The 16,719-nt window shown below is 45.1% G+C and overlaps 3 protein-coding genes across 4 annotated transcripts in view; 1 reads left to right on the top strand and 2 right to left on the bottom strand.

Moving 5' to 3' along the window:
• Window positions 1-55: 55 nt before the first annotated feature.
• On the bottom strand, window positions 56-7,748 carry LOC120828090 (dynein axonemal assembly factor 8). The gene is given in 29 exon segments (XM_078084739.1): window positions 56-306; window positions 450-535; window positions 628-1,104; window positions 1,187-1,281; window positions 1,438-1,606; window positions 1,698-1,875; window positions 1,952-1,971; window positions 2,079-2,240; window positions 2,242-2,466; window positions 2,560-2,750; window positions 2,835-2,966; window positions 3,344-3,456; window positions 3,627-3,729; window positions 3,731-3,954; window positions 4,042-4,288; window positions 4,383-4,527; window positions 4,630-4,737; window positions 4,819-5,010; window positions 5,117-5,254; window positions 5,353-5,544; window positions 5,623-5,767; window positions 5,845-6,132; window positions 6,216-6,452; window positions 6,516-6,627; window positions 6,739-6,835; window positions 6,927-7,037; window positions 7,132-7,245; window positions 7,326-7,433; window positions 7,532-7,748. Coding segments are annotated over 29 exon segments (4,443 nt in total). The 5' UTR covers window positions 7,553-7,748; the 3' UTR covers window positions 56-293.
• The window catches only part of mrtfbb (myocardin related transcription factor Bb), a 50,056-nt gene continuing 41,047 nt past the window's right edge, over window positions 7,711-16,719 (top strand). Inside the window, exons 1-2 of one of the 2 annotated variants that reach the window (XM_040191434.2) lie at window positions 7,711-8,075; window positions 13,485-13,538. The gene's annotated coding sequence lies outside the window, so the exon portion shown is untranslated. The remainder of the gene's footprint in view (window positions 8,076-13,484; window positions 13,539-16,719) is intronic. The other variant, XM_040191435.2, reaches the window with a different exon arrangement.
• On the bottom strand, window positions 8,270-10,973 carry igfals (insulin-like growth factor binding protein, acid labile subunit). The gene is made up of 2 exons (XM_040191437.2): window positions 10,862-10,973; window positions 8,270-10,752 (listed from the first exon to the last, which is right to left on the bottom strand). Exon 2 carries the CDS (start codon window positions 10,745-10,747, stop codon window positions 9,014-9,016), a length of 1,734 nt encoding a protein of 577 aa, XP_040047371.1. The 5' UTR covers window positions 10,748-10,752; window positions 10,862-10,973; the 3' UTR covers window positions 8,270-9,013.

Below are 16,719 nucleotides of genomic sequence, written 5' to 3'. Positions count from 1 at the left end.
TCTGAGAATCCATGTAAACAATTTAAAATGTTTTTGTATTAAAATGGCGACACCAGAGGAAGCAGTTTTTTTATTAACTTTTACCTTACAGTTACTAAAATATTCCTACTATCTAAAACAAATCTGTCGTGAGCAGTTCAAGTATACATTTGATGTTTCAAGGCAGACAAGAAACTGCCAACTAACGCGACCTTTGGCGCGCTTGTATTTGTGCACACGTTTGAACTTTATGGCACAATGGTGTCACATGTGATGCCTTGTCTCTCCGGATAAGTCATCAAACAGGTAGCGTATCAGTTGATTGGCCTGGAGGAGAAAACGCAACAAACAATGTGTCATGAGAATATAACAAATCCTAAGGCAGCATTACACTTTAACCATCATATTTATATTATACCTCTTTGTGGCACTAAATATTCTAAATGCATGGACAGAAATTTGACGTTTACCTTTCAAGAATCGAGTCAAAGTCGGTCACGATCGCGTCACCTTGCAGGGCCACAATGAGACACGGTGCCGCGCGAAGACGAGCAGTCTTTTAACGAAAACCAGAGACGAGAGGAAATCAACTCTGTCCGCGAGAAAGAATGACCTCACGTCAACGTACTACCAGGCCGAACTCCTCACCCTTTCCTTGCCTCTCGACGGCCCCTTCAGAGCCTCGGCGATGTGTTTGCGCTGCTCCTCGTCCAGGATGCTCATCCTACCTGCCACCAGATGGCAGCCTGACCTCAGCAGCTGCTCGAGCACCTCCAGCTGGGACGGCGCTGGAGCATTTAAGGGAATGAGCAGAAAGGTTGTCTGCCAGAGAGCGCTGTGTATCCCTGGTACCGACAAACAAGCAAGACGTGGTTCACAGAGTTCGCCTGGAACGGACTCACATTTCAACATCGCTCCAGAGTTCCTGCCAAAGTCACAATAAATGATTAAATAGTCAACACAAAAGAATTGTCTTCCCGCCAAAAGCAAACCAGACAAGCGGTCGTGACCTGTGTCGTGTCCCGATGCCCTTGAAGGTGAAGCCTTCCCCTGGTCCACCTGGGCCACTGTGCAGCTCCGTTCGCGCTCCGCACAGACCAACGGGTCCGAGCGCACGCTGAGTATCTTGACGGGAGACACCGAGCACAAAGGCTGGATGTTTGCCGTTCGTCGCACGTGGGTGAAACGTGTGGTAAAGTGTGCAGACCTGCTCCCGTCTCATTGCGCTGGTCTCGGTGCAGCAGAGCCCCCCTGGAAAAAAACTCCTCACGTCCTGAATCGCTTTCTGATGTGATCCTGATCCTGTTAAATTGGTTACAGGCTGTTTCATCATACAGGGCCGTGAGACAAGTTGAAGGTAATTCAAAGGGCTTTGCATAATACACCGGTGCTGTTGCACACATAGCAATGCACTTCTTAATCGTGTAGCAGTGTGCACTAGTAGAACCGCGCACTGACCATAAATGCCATTGTATGAATGAGCCACGCCACGATGGGTCCACTGTGACGAGACATCTTGGTCCAGCGCATCCAACAGCCTGCTTACAGCATTTTCCCCCCGGAGGCAGAGAGCCAATGAGGAGCCGGAGCACAGGTACCCCACGTGGGCCTCCAAGTCCGAGGGGTCCTTCGCACAGCAGTGAACGCGTGTTGGACCATCGAGGCCTTACGTTTTTGTATCAATGGAAAGCTTGAGAGGGATAATGATGATCAGTTACACTCTGTGCAGGCAGTAGTGAGGTGGCAGTGCGTTTATCCAGGGTCAACACACGCAGGCCCACCATTGTGAGGCCACACAGCTGCAGTTTGTGGGCTATTTTAGCCAGCGAGTGATTCCAGATTGTTGGCTTGAACAGGCACAATGTGACCAGCATCTGAAGGTCTGAACAGAATCCTCTTTATTATCGCATCAACTTGGAACAGAATTCACTGTAACTTAGTAAGCTATTAATATGATAATATCATTTGCCACAATGCCCTGTGCTGCACAAACTATATCACGTCGGACACACACAAAATTTTTCTTCTCAAATATAGCGAAAGACTAAAATTCTTCAATCTGGAGCTTGACTCAAAAGACTCAAATGGTTTTAGACTCAGTATCTGATCGCATGTTGTATGGAGCCCTCAAACCTACCAGCAATCATCTCATGCTCAAAGAAGAACAGGGAGGCTTGTCTGAAAGCCACTTCGGGCGTGGGGGACATCAGGACACTGAGGTCCCCGGGGTAATCTTGTGGTAAGAGTTTCCTCAGTGAAGCCAAAGCATCTCGCGCGTTTAAGAGCACACACTAGGGCAGGACGGGGCATCAGATGGCCCACGCTGTCTTGAAAGAGCTGCTGCCCCACTTCGTGTGGATTCAGCTCCCGAGCCTGAAGCCGAGTCAACGCAGGCAGCCACTTCAGGCCGAGCAGCTGGAATCCTGTATGTTGCATGATCACCTTCAGCATCGGCATTGCAATCGTTACAAAAAAAGAACGATTTCTAAATAAATAACTCACTCACAATCTCGCTGCTCTGTTCATTCATTAAACTGTGTGGGCTGCTGTGTGTATTTGGTTTGTTCGGTTTCAAAAGGCAGGACAAGCTGTGCTGCAGGTGAACTTCGCCCACCTTCTGGCTCCTCTGTCAGCACTCTGTGCAAGAGGCTCAGGCCGCGTCTCGTGTCCTTTCCACAGAAGGTCAAAATCGCCATGTCCGAGTTGGATGAGGACTTCGGGTGGGACAGGATCACGCTGGAGGGATCTGGCACTGCCCACATACAACTGAACTAAAAAAAAAAAAACATACAGAAGACATGTGAAGGGGAAGAGCAGAGGAGCATCTACTGCTTCACTGAACAGGTGCTACGTACCAAAGACGTGGTACAGGTTGCTGCTGTAAGGCGCAGTGTGGAAACACAAGCTGGGCTCCGCTGCCCGAACCCCATCGACTCTGGACCGGATGCGACCCAGAAGCTTTGGTGTCTTAAATTCTCTCATCAGGGCTGGAACAACAAAGTAACACATTATGGAAAACCTGAATGTCCCACAAGAGGGAATAAAAAAAGTTAATCATCACTGCACAAAAGGTGATCAATTTTACTTTTAAGAAAAGGTGAGAAGAAAAACGTTTTGCAAGGTTGCTCTTGATGAAAATGAAAATAATGTATGTTTCTTCCTTTAATCTCCTGTGGCTGAATTGAGTACTAAAACATGAAAAATTGTATGTTTCTGTCATTTGCCTAAATCCTTTTCCTTACCTGTTCTTAAATTATAAATACAGCAGAAAAAAACAATCCCCAGAATTCTTTTTCAATTGGATTTGCAGGACAGATGTTTATTTGCACTGTGCTTTAGAGATCATTTGAGATGGAATTCAGACCTGCTGGCAGACAAACAGTGTGGTGCACAGCATTTTCTTTCCTCAGTAACAACACCAGACAGGGAGGGAGCAGCTCCAGCTGACCCCGGCGTGGAATGCAGGAACACTCGAGCCTAGAAATATACACAGGCTTCTATGAAAAACATGCAGTACACGTTGTGCATCACAACTGTCCCGTTTTCTTATCACATTGCTCTAAGTTTGTATCAACAAAATCCATTTCACCTCAACAAGTGTCTCTGGTAAATAGTGAAATTCCACTATTGCGTGATTGTAGTCGTACCTGCTGCTCGGAGAGTCCCAGGTCTGCAGCGCCGTTGCTCTGAAGCCGCAGCCCCCCCAGCCCCCCCAGGCCGAAGCCTCTGCGTTCACACACTGCCAGCACTTGGCCGAAGCAACATGGAGGCACAGCAGGCGACACCACCAGGAGGTTGTGCGGGGGGAGCACAAGGGGTACAGAAGGATTAGCGGCTCTACTCGTGTAAAATGTTTGATCCTTGCTGCAGTCAGGGTAGTAAAGAGGAAAGTAGAAAATGGAATTCATTTGGGTTACTGTACTTTTCGTTGTGGCGCACAGAAAGACTCCTCTTCGCTCATTCGAGGGAACAACCCTACAAAGAAAAGACGGGGACTGATTCAAACATTTCCGGTTTTCAGATCAGTTTTGAACCCAATCTGATGACTTGTTGACAACAAACCTGCTCGGGAGCCGGTTGTAAGGGCTAACTCTTCCTGAAAACCACAAGCACAGCTCCCTGTGCACCTGGCTGGCCGGTCGAGAGGAGAAGAAGAGAGGAGGCTCCAGAGGGTCGGTCCCTCCGGGCACCAGAGGGTCCGAGGAACTCGTCAGATCGCTCAACACGGAGTGGGCACGAAGGCCCCGCACAGCAAGGGCCAGGACAGGCTGGGAGGTCGCACCGGCTCTCTGAAGAACTGGTCCAGCACCTATGAGTCGGACAAAGACACTGACAAAGGACCTGTAGGACACAGTCGGAGTTATTTGGTATTTTATGACCAGACAGCTTTAGTCAGGTCTTACCAGCCCTATCACTCAGGAACTCCCGTGTTGGATAAAGGAGCCGCAGACCACACACATCGAGTCCCGAATCAAGAACCAGTTGGAGGGTGTAGTGTGTTATGACAGGATGGAGGATGAATGCTTCGCACCCCACAGCGACAGATACCTGCAGCAGAAATAGGAGCGGCATTTATTTAGTTACCCAGCCTTCACTACCTCTGATTTAGTACTTCCTGGAATCAAAAGACGCATTGACGGACACGCTCACTTCCGTGTGCAGCGCTTGTGTGGTCTCTCTCCCCCTGCAAACATGCTCCGGAGTTTCCAGAGTCTGCCAGTAAAAGCCGGGGTCGAGACCAAATGTCCTGTCAATAACCTGAAACACAAGGTTAAGGGAGCCCAACACAGTCAACAGAATCCAGTGGTAAATCATAGGCCCATTTTTTCCCTGAATCACCTTTTGGTTGGAGGTGGTGGAGATGAAACCGTTTAGACTGCATGACGGCAGATGGATGGGGGAGGCGAAGGCTTGTTGGTCCAGCAGCTTTCTGACCGCCGGTACCCAGCTGGCGATCAGAGGGAGCGAGGTCTCAGTGAGGAAGCTGCAGACGTGGTTGTAGAAAGGTGTATGGATGTCTTTGTTCCTTTTCTACAAATCAAACAAGAGGAACAGCGTCAGTACACTTAGCGTAAAGCCCACAGGAGTATATGTGATTCTTTTCGGGGGGGGTTTTAACGGCTTTTCTGCTGTCCACCTTTGGTGCGTAAGAGTGACGAGCCACAACCAAGACAAACAGAGCAAGTCCATCGTCTGTCCACTGCTGCTGGAGTCCTGCAACCCAGAAAGGGACCTTGGCAGCAGCCTCGTCTTCATCGTGGAGTGGGCGGCCAACCTGGAACACGTAAGCAAGTGACCCTCACGCGGCGAAGCTCAGCGTTATGATCACAAACATTGACACGGGTCGGGAGACAGAAGCAGCGGCTCGCTGACCAAAGACAGAAACCAAGCCACCAAAGTGTTGTAGGTGTGCGATTTGGTTGCCGCTGAAATCTGATGTTTTCTCTTCCCGTGAGCTCTGGATCCGACCGCGCCAGGACTTGAGAGGTCAACGATCAGTAGCATGCGTCCCTTACTCTTTAGCCCCGTTGGTAGAGTACTGATGGACTGTAAATGAGACGCTTCCTAAAAAACAAGACATCGTGACGTAAGTGTGGGCCATTTTCCCGAGAACTTTACAATTTTGAGTTTTGTGGCTCTCACGGAGTCGTAGAGAACGTCGGTCTTTTCGGCGGCTGGCCGCTTCTGATTGACTGATTTGAGTGGACGATGTCTTTCCAGTTGCTCAGGAATCTGTTGGTGTTGCTCACGTGCATTTTTCTGCTTAACTTCTGGTCTCTGTTGGTCACTATCAAAAAAATATTGTCACGGCTAAAATATCAGTTTATTTGAGATGTGCAGAATGAATAAAGAAAAAAGGCGCACCTCTGCTGCTCCGGTTTTTTGATTGGTCCTTGCTGAGATGTAGGTGGGGTTTCCATTTCAGTCGTTCTGTATTCAAACTGCACATAAGAAGATTGATTGTCTCCCCCCTGTTTGTGTGTCTCCTGTCCACACGCAGACTCTGCAGCCTGCGGTTGCGCCGCGTTCAGTTTTTCCAGTACATTCTCTGGCACTGAATGAGATGGGTCCATACATTCGTTGGGATATCTATCTCCATTTCCCTTCATCTCCCTGATCTTCTGAAGCAGCTTATTCTTTCCAGTCACTTCCCTGGAAGCGGAGACATGCGATGCTATGAACTGAAACAAAAGGTGCAGGACTGAAACATGACAAATGTTTTCTCGTGTATTCACCTGTCATCCGTGCATGATGCATGATGCACTTTAAGATTGACTTTCTTTGGGGTTTCGTGGTGCTTGCTGCGTTTGGCTGGTGACTTGGACTCTGATGGAGGATTTGGGGATGTTCTTGGTGATTTTATTGAAGAATCAGAGCAACGCAGGTCAATGTAAACAGTGGGACATTCCTTCTGCCTCGGCCGCAGCTCGTCTTCCAAACTCCCCGATGACTTTTCCCCCACATTGGTATGCCTGCGAGAAACAGCTGATCATTACCAGTATCTGTCGCAAAACATTTGCCGTGATTCCACTTACTTGATGTGGTTTGGACTTTCCATCGGCTCTGACTCATTCTTCGATGACTGGATGTCACAAAAAGCAACTAGTCTCTCCATTATGATTGCTTCGGATTTCTCCTTGTCGCCATCTATGAACAAAACGTAATCATAAATGAAATACATAACCCCCTATAATTATCAATAAACCCTTGATAATACACTGAAGCAACAGCTGTGTGTGCACCGCAATAATTCATTACCTGCATGTGTTTCCAGCGGTTCAACTGACACATGTTGTTGCAGAGGTAGCCGGTCCAGATTTTTGAGAACATCGTCCAAGTCCCACTGGTCAAACCTCTGAGTAACAACACCAGTATTTTTTAGGATGGGAGATTACTTAACCGCACCAACCATAATCAGAAGTTTATCCTTAACGTTTTATACTCACTGCCAATGACAGAACGGTCAATTGCTGATCAGCTGTTGTTGTTGTTGTTTGTGTGTTGTTTGGTCTCACGGAGGCATCTGACTCCACGAGGCCCGTCTGAGGAGCGTCTCCCTTTAATGGTGAAACAGGAAAGGGAAGGTTGATATTTTTAGTCTGTGATATGACACGCCTGGGTGAACAGAGGCTGCAGATCAACACGACCTACCTCGACATCAGCGAGTTGTCGTTGCGTGACAGTAGAGCCTTCCACATTTTCATCGCCATCCAATTGCTCACTCTCTTCTGTCCTGCGGGTCGGAGCTACAGGTTTCCACAGCCGCTGATTGCGAAAACACACACAAATAACAACAAGGACTTACTGCGATTAACACTCATGAAACTAATTGAGAGCTTACTAACCTCTAGATGATCGTCATCCATTGAGAGTAGGTCAAAGTCCTCAGAGACAGTCAAGGAAAGACCAGCGGGCCTTTGATATATTGTGGCAATCTCTTCATTCTCAGACTGCTACGGAAAGAGGAACCATTATTTCCTGTGTGATTTGTGGCTGTTAGTCAAGTTATATTGACGTTACGTTAATTAATTAATAGAAAAGAAAAACATACTGATGACGAATCAAAGTCCATAGTCGGTATATGCGGTTTCACTTTCTCCAGAATGGCCTCCCAACACGACGAATGATGCAGGTCCATTGTTGACGGTAAAATGTAATATTTTGAACATTACCGTTCATTACTTGCGGCTCCCTGGTTACGACGGCAACGGAAAACTTTCGACCGTTTGGCGCTTCGACTCTCGTCAACAATGTCGCCTTCAGGTACCGCAGGAAATATTACAACTTGTTAAAAAGAAGAATGACCGGAAAGTGTTTCACACCTGAACAGGCAATTATAGCTTATCCGCCTCCGGGTGAAAATTGTTTGAGGTACGTGAGATTGATTAGACTGTTCACATATTGTGTAAAAACATCAGTAAGATCGAGTATATGAGGGCTGGTTGAAATGCAAGTTGAATGCTGTAGTGCCGAAAGCAAAATAACCTTAGTGCACCTGACTTAGCTTACGTTAGCTAGCTAGCAGCTGTTGTGCTAAGCTAACGTTATCTCTCGCCCGTGCTGCATCAGCCGTGACGCGAGCCAGCTGATGAGAGGTAATGTTGCATTATAGTCTGTTCCTACGTGACGGTAAATACTTACTTTTATTTCATTGCATTTGTCACTCGCTGTGTATAAGTCGTGGGCGCGTGCTGTGGTTGAACTAACGTTAATTTTTTCCATGATGTGGTAAATTATTTCAACTCCTTTTAGGTTGATGTAAAGTTACATTGAAAGAAAAAAAAAGTCATACAAGTTGAAAACATTTATTACACTTGAAGACAATTTTCCAACTGTGTTTTGTTTTTAGTGTCAAACAAGTCACACCAAAAAAAACATCTTAAAGACTTTTTTTGTTTCAGAGTTGTACTCACATTTCATCCTTTCCGGTAAATTTTGCCAAAGTTTGTTTAACGAGGCTAATCAGTAATTTTCGACTAAATAGGGATTATTTTACTCAAGTTTAATGGGCTGAACTTAAAAGTTTTGGAAAATGCCATTTTAGATTTGCATTTCAAATTGTAGTCCGGTGTGACATTTCTTTGCAACCGGTTTGGACCAGCCATCCCCCACTCCATTTGTCCTTATGAAGAACTGTCCAAGGACACAAATTAACGTCTATATATATATATATATATATTTTTTTTTTTGTTTGTTGTTTGCCTCAACACGTTTCCATAATCTGATCCCAAAGTGGTAGAGGTTTGTTTACGCAAACTAAATAGCCTACAGCATTTGAGCTGGATTTAGACAAACTCCTTTTAGGTTCTTCGTCTCTGGAGAGATCAACAATTTGCCGGCTGCAGTTACATTTATTTGAAGCTAAATATGTCTTTTAATCCAAAGAAATTCATAGCATCGCTGGTACATACTGGAACCATTTTCTCCAAAGGGTACAGGTTACAACATTTACCTGTAAATGCAAAACAAGAACCAGTGTCGTACATTCTTATTACTTTTTTAAAATGGGAGGATATCAATTCTTAAAAATGGTTTAGCAGTTTTTGAAGAATTCACTGTCAATATCTCGCAAGTCCTGACCAACAAGACGCGGCGGGCTGATGCATGTGATATTGTTGAATATGGTGATGGTCGTGTCGGGCTCTTCGCCCTCTGCGTGCGTCTCCACTTGCCGAGGTATCACCGACGGATTCCTCAGGCTGTAGTTTCTGAGTGGGAGGGTGCCGCAGTCACACTTCCACCGGTTCAAGGACAGCAAAAGTTTTTCCATGTTGTCTGGAAAATCAGGCACTATGCTGCTCAAGGTGTTCGCTCTCAGGTCCAGATAGCGCAGTCTTGGGAGTAGCTGCTTCGTGCCATTCTGCAAATATTGTCGACATACATTGTTGGACAACAGCAAGTACTCCAAATTCTTAAGGCCGGAGAATGTGTGGGTTGTTAGAACCTCCAACATGTTGAAACTCAAGTCCAGTGCCAATAGGCCCACCAGGTCTCCGAAACTCTGTTCTTCTACCACAGAGATGTTGTTGTGCTGCAGGAAAAGCCTTCGCAAACCAGTGAGTCCAGTGAAAGCTTGAGTTGTGACTCTCGTCAGGCAACCTCTGTCCAGATGCAGGCTGTGGAGCTTTGACAGGCCGTTAAACATTTGGTCTGGCAGACTGTGGAAGCAGCTTCCGGTCAGGTTGATGACCGCAACGTGAGGGAGCCCGGTGAAACTACCCACCTGCGCCTCCTTCACCTGGTTGTGCCCCAGCTCTAGAACCTCCAGATGACCGAGCCCCTCAAAGATCCTTTCCCCCAAGGTCCGGATCCTGTTGTGGCTGAGTCGTAGCTCTTCTAAATACTGCAGATCGCGGAAGGTCCTGGGCCTAATTCCAGCAATTGAGTTGTTGGAAAGACGCAGTACATGAAGACTGTGGAGGCCCAAGAAAGTGTCGTCATGGAGAGAAGTCAGTCGGTTGTTTGTGAGATCCATCCATCTGAGCGACTTCATGCCTACAAAGGCTCTGGGTGCCACTGTAACGATGTGATTTTGGGCCAGGTACAGCTTATGCAGTTTAGTTAGTTTTACAAACACATTAGCTTTGATGACCTTGAGGTAATTTCCGGTCAAATCCAACTCTTTAAGGTCAACGAGATTTTGGAAAAGCTGTGGCTGCAGATAAGCAAGTCTATTCCCCGCGAGAACAAGCTCCCGTAGACCTTGCAGGTCGTGGAAAAGTGTCTCAGGTAAAACCACTAAGGAGTTCCACCCCAGGTTGAGAAGCCACATCCGTGAGAGCCCTGCAAACAGTCTTTCTTCAAGACGAGTGAGTTGGTTGTTGTGCAGACTAATTGAAGCAATGTTGGGAACGTTCTGGAAGATCGTACCTGGTAACGCCCGGATGCGATTCCGCTCCAGGTGAACGTGTGCAAGCAACCGGAGTCCTTTAAAAGCCTGAGGGTCGAGTGTCACCAGCTCACCACTCTGCAGGTTTAAAAAGTCCAGGTAAGAAAGATCCTTAAAAGACCCCGCTGGGAGGGAGGTGAACAGGTTTCCATCCAGCCAGAGGCAGTGAGTCGACGGGGGCATGTCCGAGGGCACTTGTGTGAAGTTGCGACCGCTGCAGTACATGCTGAGGTCCAGGCTGTAGTCGTCGTGCATACAGGTGCATCCTTTAGAACACGGGGTGGGCTCTTCGGCCACTTTCTCTCCGGCTGTGTCGGGGTCTGGCAACACCAGTGACGTTCCCAGCACCCACAGCACCAACAGCACGATGGTTTGCATACCGGCTGTGGACGAAACATTAACAGCAAACGTTTAATCTGCACTAAATTCACTACAGAATTCAGATAATTAGATATTGTATTTCTGCTGCATGGTCTAAAGGATGTCGCTTACCTCTGATACGAGGGGTTGTGATCTAAGGCGGACGGGTGGTGAAACACTGAATGACTGAACCTTGTGCAATTGTTTGTACGCTGGATGGAAGGTTTGCCAAGCCCACAAAACCCTTTTCTTTTTCTTTTTTTTTACAGCTTGACTGCACTGAAATATATAAAGTTAACCCATGCATGTCCACTTGGCCTGTGTTGAAATATTTTTTATATGTGCCGACCTTTTTTTTGGCGAGGTTTATATTTTGTTTTTTACCAGCAGTAACTTCGATTAATCTTTTTAAGTCTGTAAAATGAGAATGAGTCTCGGTAGAGATGTTAGGAATACTTTTTTTCAGATTCTAAGAATTGAAGTCCGGGTCCTGTCACTGAGTGCATTTGCTGTTGGTTTGAACTGACCGAACTGGCAAAATTGTATTTCACTTGTGACCTCAAACCTGGAAGTCCGTTTCTCGTATTCATTTTCTCTGAGAATCACAGTTCTAACATTTCTTTCAGTGAAGAGCATGAATCAAAAGGGCTGGTTTGAGTATTTTAGAAAAAGCCTACTGGGATTTTACAAGTTCAATTCATATCATTTGTGTTGTTCTGTATCATACAAATTTCAATTTTAGGATACATATTTTATATCATTGCATTGCCTAATAGTTATGAGGAATTTGTAATAGATGCTTGGGGACAATCCCCTTTACTATATTTCCCCTTGAGAACATAAATAAAGTATCTGTTTTATCCATCTCATACCTCTTTGTTTTATTTGAATAAACTAAGCATGAGGTCGGTTCCAGAAGTCCATTTTCTAATCACAATTGTAATGACTAACTTTCTATTTACTCTTTTTCATCGTATTTGAGTTCTTTTAGACAACCATGAACTGGTCATGCTCTAAAGGACAACCAAATCCAGATAACACTGTGTGCTCACACATGAATTCCATTGATTGATTTGCCAACACCGATTCATCACAATGTAATGAAAATGTATCATTTTAACTTATAACTAAAGCTCACTAGATGACTGGCTCATTGGCTTCTTAAATTTGATTTTGCACACATTTTGGTAATAATGATTCTTAATTATCTTATCTGTATTCTAGTAGCATTCATCTGCATATTTGCATATTTATTAGCTATGTCACTTACACAAAAGTAATACATGTCACATTTCTCTTTGTGAAACGACCAGTATTCGTTTTTTGTTACTGAAGCCTTTTTTTTTAGCATGCAAATGTCTTACCAACCAATCCGGCGAGTATTCTGAGGAGATGAATCCTAACTTGTGTTTCTCCTGCCAGTAGAGCGCACTGCTGGTCTGTCACATCAACAGCTTGGAAGACTTCTCTCAAAAGACTCTTCCTAAATTGATCTGTCAGTTTAATGCTGAATAGAGTGTGACAATAAGTGGTTGGGGGAGGATTTTAAACCGAGTTCAATGTTGCTGAGCCGTGCCCCACTTCATCTCTTTGAACAAAGCAAACAATATGAAGAATTGAAAGGTACTTTGTGGTTTGTGCAACAGATAAAAATAAAACACTGCAATTTTTACTGCTGTAAAAACAATTTCCATACCTACCGGCTGCCCGACAAACGGGCTCCTCTGAGTGGCGGAGCAGAGCCACTGTGCCGGAAAACCTTTTACTTCTTATGGAAGGATCATTTCCTTAAATGATTCTAGATAAGTGTGATGCTCCTGAAAGGCTCGATGTCAAACCATCACGCGTCAGAACTCCTGTCATGATGCAAAGGACGGCCTGGGGACACGTTTAGGATCCATTAAAACTTCAAATGTAATAACTGGTCTCCAGATTAGTTGTGCTGATGTTGAAAGACATGTTCAGCCCCAAACACAGATGTCTAGAAACCGTGGTCATCTTTGGTTCCTAGTTGTGTTTTTTTCTTTGCTGGTTGCATTGCAAATGAGTATATAGCATAGTCCGTCTTGCCAGTTAGCTATGCCGTCTTTAGCTTTGACCTCAGATGTTTTGTCACAAGGTGAAATTTCAAAACTCAGAACATTATTACCAATATTTAGACGTATCCAGGGCGGATGCAGAGTAGTCAATTAATCTGCCATTTTGGTCTCATTTATTTGTAAAATGTGTGCACATCCCTATTAAACATGAGGTTTCTGGACTAAAAATCTGTTGGTCTCCAAAAGCATCAAGTTAACATACGGACAGGTGGAAGTTCAAAATGTACCCTTTGACCTCACCTTTTTTCTTGGCTGTTATCCAAATATTTGTTCACAATTTGCTTTCCGAGCTGATTCTGAGACTACTACGACTTCTGAAGCTCACCTTTTCTCAAATGAACGTTTGGTAAGAAAATATAAGCCAGCAGCTGAACTCAGTGAAGTGAACGAGCTCTTTTAATGGACAAAAGCCCAAAGCAACAGATGAGTCCTCCTGGGCCTCTGCAGGGGCTCAATGTTGGACCTGAACACGGTGCGTTGTGGTGCGTACAGCCCCGAGGGAAAGCCCACCAAAGCAATCCTTTTCCCTTCTTTGTTGCTTTAACTGTATTCATCCTTCATTAATTGGGCCCAATTAGAGGATGAAGCTATTATTCTCCGCTGTCGACCAAGTGGAGAGGTTAAATTGAACTAATTTGTTTTCTTTGTCTCCTCAGAGGATTCAACCGAGAACAATTCAGCTTCACCAACCACGTGATGAGATTACACAGGTGAGTTTTAAGCCTTTGACGTTTATCTTTAGCTCGGAAGGAGAAAGAGAAGACTCAGCCGACGCTGGCAGATCGCTGGACTCTTTCTCTGGTCCGATAATGAACAAAGAAAAGCGTGACGACTTCAAAACGGGGTTTCCAGATAGCCTTTCACCCACCAGCGCCGCTCTGATCCCGGCTGCTACCTCGGCCCTTTGACAGCCAGAGACCCCCGACGCCCCTGCAGTGGCTATTAATACCAGCCGCAGCTCGCAGGAACGAGCCTCCCTTATTGATGGTGATCAGTGTGAGCGGAGCAAATCCTTGCAGCTGATGAGCCAATGAGGCGTTTCTTTTAAACTGCATGTGCAGGCCACATGATGCCATTAATGGAATAATCGGTGCTTATTAATATATTAATGATAATAATTCTAATATTCAGATGGTTCAGGGTTTGTGGTGATAATAATAAGCCACTTACATTTTTTATCTCAGGAGTTTGAACCCTAGAGGGATCAATGAGTTAGTTTGGGCCCTACTCATTATTTAAAATGTAGTCTTTGTGTGAAGATGCAGACCCACATGGCTGCATTGAAAGACTGAAAATGATTTAGTCTGAATTTAAAAATACGTAATTCTAGTCAAAGACCCTTTTAGGATTCCTAGTGAGCGAGCAGAAGCTCTGGAAGCTTCTCCTTAGCAACCCTCTTCCATAGTGTCAGATTTCCTTTTTGTCCGATCGGGTCGTTTTGCCGATCAGAATTTGCAACATACGATTGACAAATGAATTATTAACTAGTCCGACGGTAGTTACACTGCAGAGATACTTTTGGCTGACAACTTGGATCCAATTTTTTGCCGATTGAATACTGCCAACTGTGATGGAAATCCTCTGGAGAGATATGAGGCTCCTTCATCCCATCTAATTGTATTTGGGCTGCTATCTTCACAGTTATGATTCCCTCCGGACGGACAGTGTTTCACTGCAACCAGCTTCTCTCTGTGCGAGCGGAGGGATATTCTAATCTCTCGAATATATTTCAGTCGTATGCATTAACATGCTTTGGTCATGTTTTAACTCGGAGGTAGAAAGAGATTTCTGATGAGAGACAGAAGTGCTGTCAAAGTTAAAGGATGCATTCATCTTTCTTCAAATAGAATATATTACTCTATAGTAGCTGAATGTCGCTTTTCTGTATGCATTCACTGAGCACCAGCAATGATTGAAGTGTATTTTAAAATACATACAGTGTGTTTCGGTGCAGGAGGCGGGTGCCTAATCTGCAGAGATGTGGTTTGATATGTTTGGAGAAAAACCAAAATGTGATTTTTCACTTTGACACTAAAGCAGGTCTCCTCCTTCTGTAACAACAGCATGCACACGTGTGAATAAACAGACGCACTTTTTATATGGAATCCTCCCTCCTAGGCAGCATGTTTGTTTTTGTTTTTTCAAAAGATTGGTGAAGTTGGAGCAGAGAATTCCCTGTGGGAGCCTAACATGACTTTCTGTTGATGTCGGAAAGGCATCCGTGTGATCTTCTCACATATGGAGCCGGAAATAGCGAAGTGTATGTTAAACCAAAACTTAAACCGGGCTTGAATAATGCGAGTTGAAAGGGAATGGTGAAAATACTTCAGCCCAAGTTGCGACGCGCCTTAACAAGAGGGAGTTTTGCAGCAACGACACTATGAAGCTCATCATTTATCACTGACTTTTAAACCCGAGAAAACGGCACTTATCCTAAAATGACCTTTCTTCTTGCCTCAAGCAAGAGCAGAGACTTCCTAGCGTCTTGTGTCTGCTGTGCCGGCTTCTCTCTCCGCGGAGCTGCACATCCTTAATCTCCGTGCGCCGCCCGTCACAGACGCTCAGATTGTGCTCCAAGCTGCTTCGCTTGCTTTTGTAGCAGCCCTGTTATCTGGGCTGTGTTACTGCGCACTGGCTTGGGGAATGGATCCATTTGGAGCATTGACAGCCAATTCTGGCCCTGCTGGTGTCTATTTATGTCAACTGAATTGCTCCCCTACTAAGTGCCTCGCTTGACTGCAGTGCATTGGAAATTATGACCGTTTATGTCTTTTATGTACGGATCATACTTCTCTGTAGTGTCAGTTTTTCCATTTCCTTTTTTTTGTTTTCCCATAGAAAGGATACACTAAGATAACACAGGGTTTTTAGGTAAGAATACTTGTTTATTATATTATTAAATAAGAGTGCATAAATAAGTGTATGGAAAGCAACGGTCGGTCAAACGCACTCTTCTTTCTTTGGATTAATCCCTCGCTGACTCTCAGACAGAAACAGAGAAATGAGAGAAATTATATCCAATGACAAATATTAGTTCCCAGATTAATACTAACCATAACTTCTCATATAATTTATAGGCGCACAGTGTGCATATAACTCAACTATCATGACTGCACTCACAGCTCTTGCTTCCCCGGCATCATGCAGCGACACGACTTCCAGTTAGACAGAAATGTCCCCCGTTATTTCCGCTGCGAATGTAATGTCATTACTTTATTTTGTATAAGCAGCAGCATTTGAATGCCCCTGCAACGGGAAAGTGTCCGCCTGTCACAGTCTGCTTCTTCACGCCGAGGACCGAGCATCTAGACAGCTTGTCAGTCGAAGCACCTCACTGGTCTCCCACTTTATTGCAGTCATGGAAAACACCTGAGGAAGGTGTGACTGCTTCTGAATTATTTAAACTTAAACAGGACTTAAATCAGCCGATCATCTTTGAGCTTGGTCTCCAGTCTTTCTAGAATCTCCCGTGTGTTGCAGAGCTGGTGGAGCCTTTTCTAAGGAACAAGTACATTTTCTAAGGATTATTGGGTTATGAACAAATCCCTGATACACTTTTCCTTTGTCCTACTACTCCTTAATGTGTCCCAGCACATTTCAGAACCCTTTATGTCAGGAACACATGAACTGCATGTAGCAATCATCACGAAGACCCACTGGGTTAAAACCAGTGTGGCGCACACACTTTTTTTCCGTTTTCCCCTTGTGGATTATGGTTTGTTTGTGGGAAAAGTACAGTCCTGCATTACATTTCACGTTTGAAATATCACATGCATTCTTTATGTCATTTCACACAGCAGGCCTATGTCTGTGCCGCCCCCCGCCCCCCGTCTGACTGAATTAGGTTATTGTGCCGATTTAATTTCCAGAGGGAACCACCCTGGTGGTAAG

The sequence above is a fragment of the Gasterosteus aculeatus genome, chromosome 11 (assembly GCF_964276395.1).
Source record: "Gasterosteus aculeatus chromosome 11, fGasAcu3.hap1.1, whole genome shotgun sequence".
NCBI classification, from domain to species: Eukaryota; Metazoa; Chordata; class Actinopteri; order Perciformes; family Gasterosteidae; genus Gasterosteus; species Gasterosteus aculeatus.
Note: the sequence above shows the minus strand (reverse complement) of the source record. Positions and strands in the feature narration are given on the sequence as shown.

Coding starts and splice junctions, on each gene's coding strand:
- igfals (XM_040191437.2), bottom strand. CDS start 10,747: ATGCAAACCATCGTGCTGTTGGTGCTGTGGGTGCTGGGAACGTCACTG.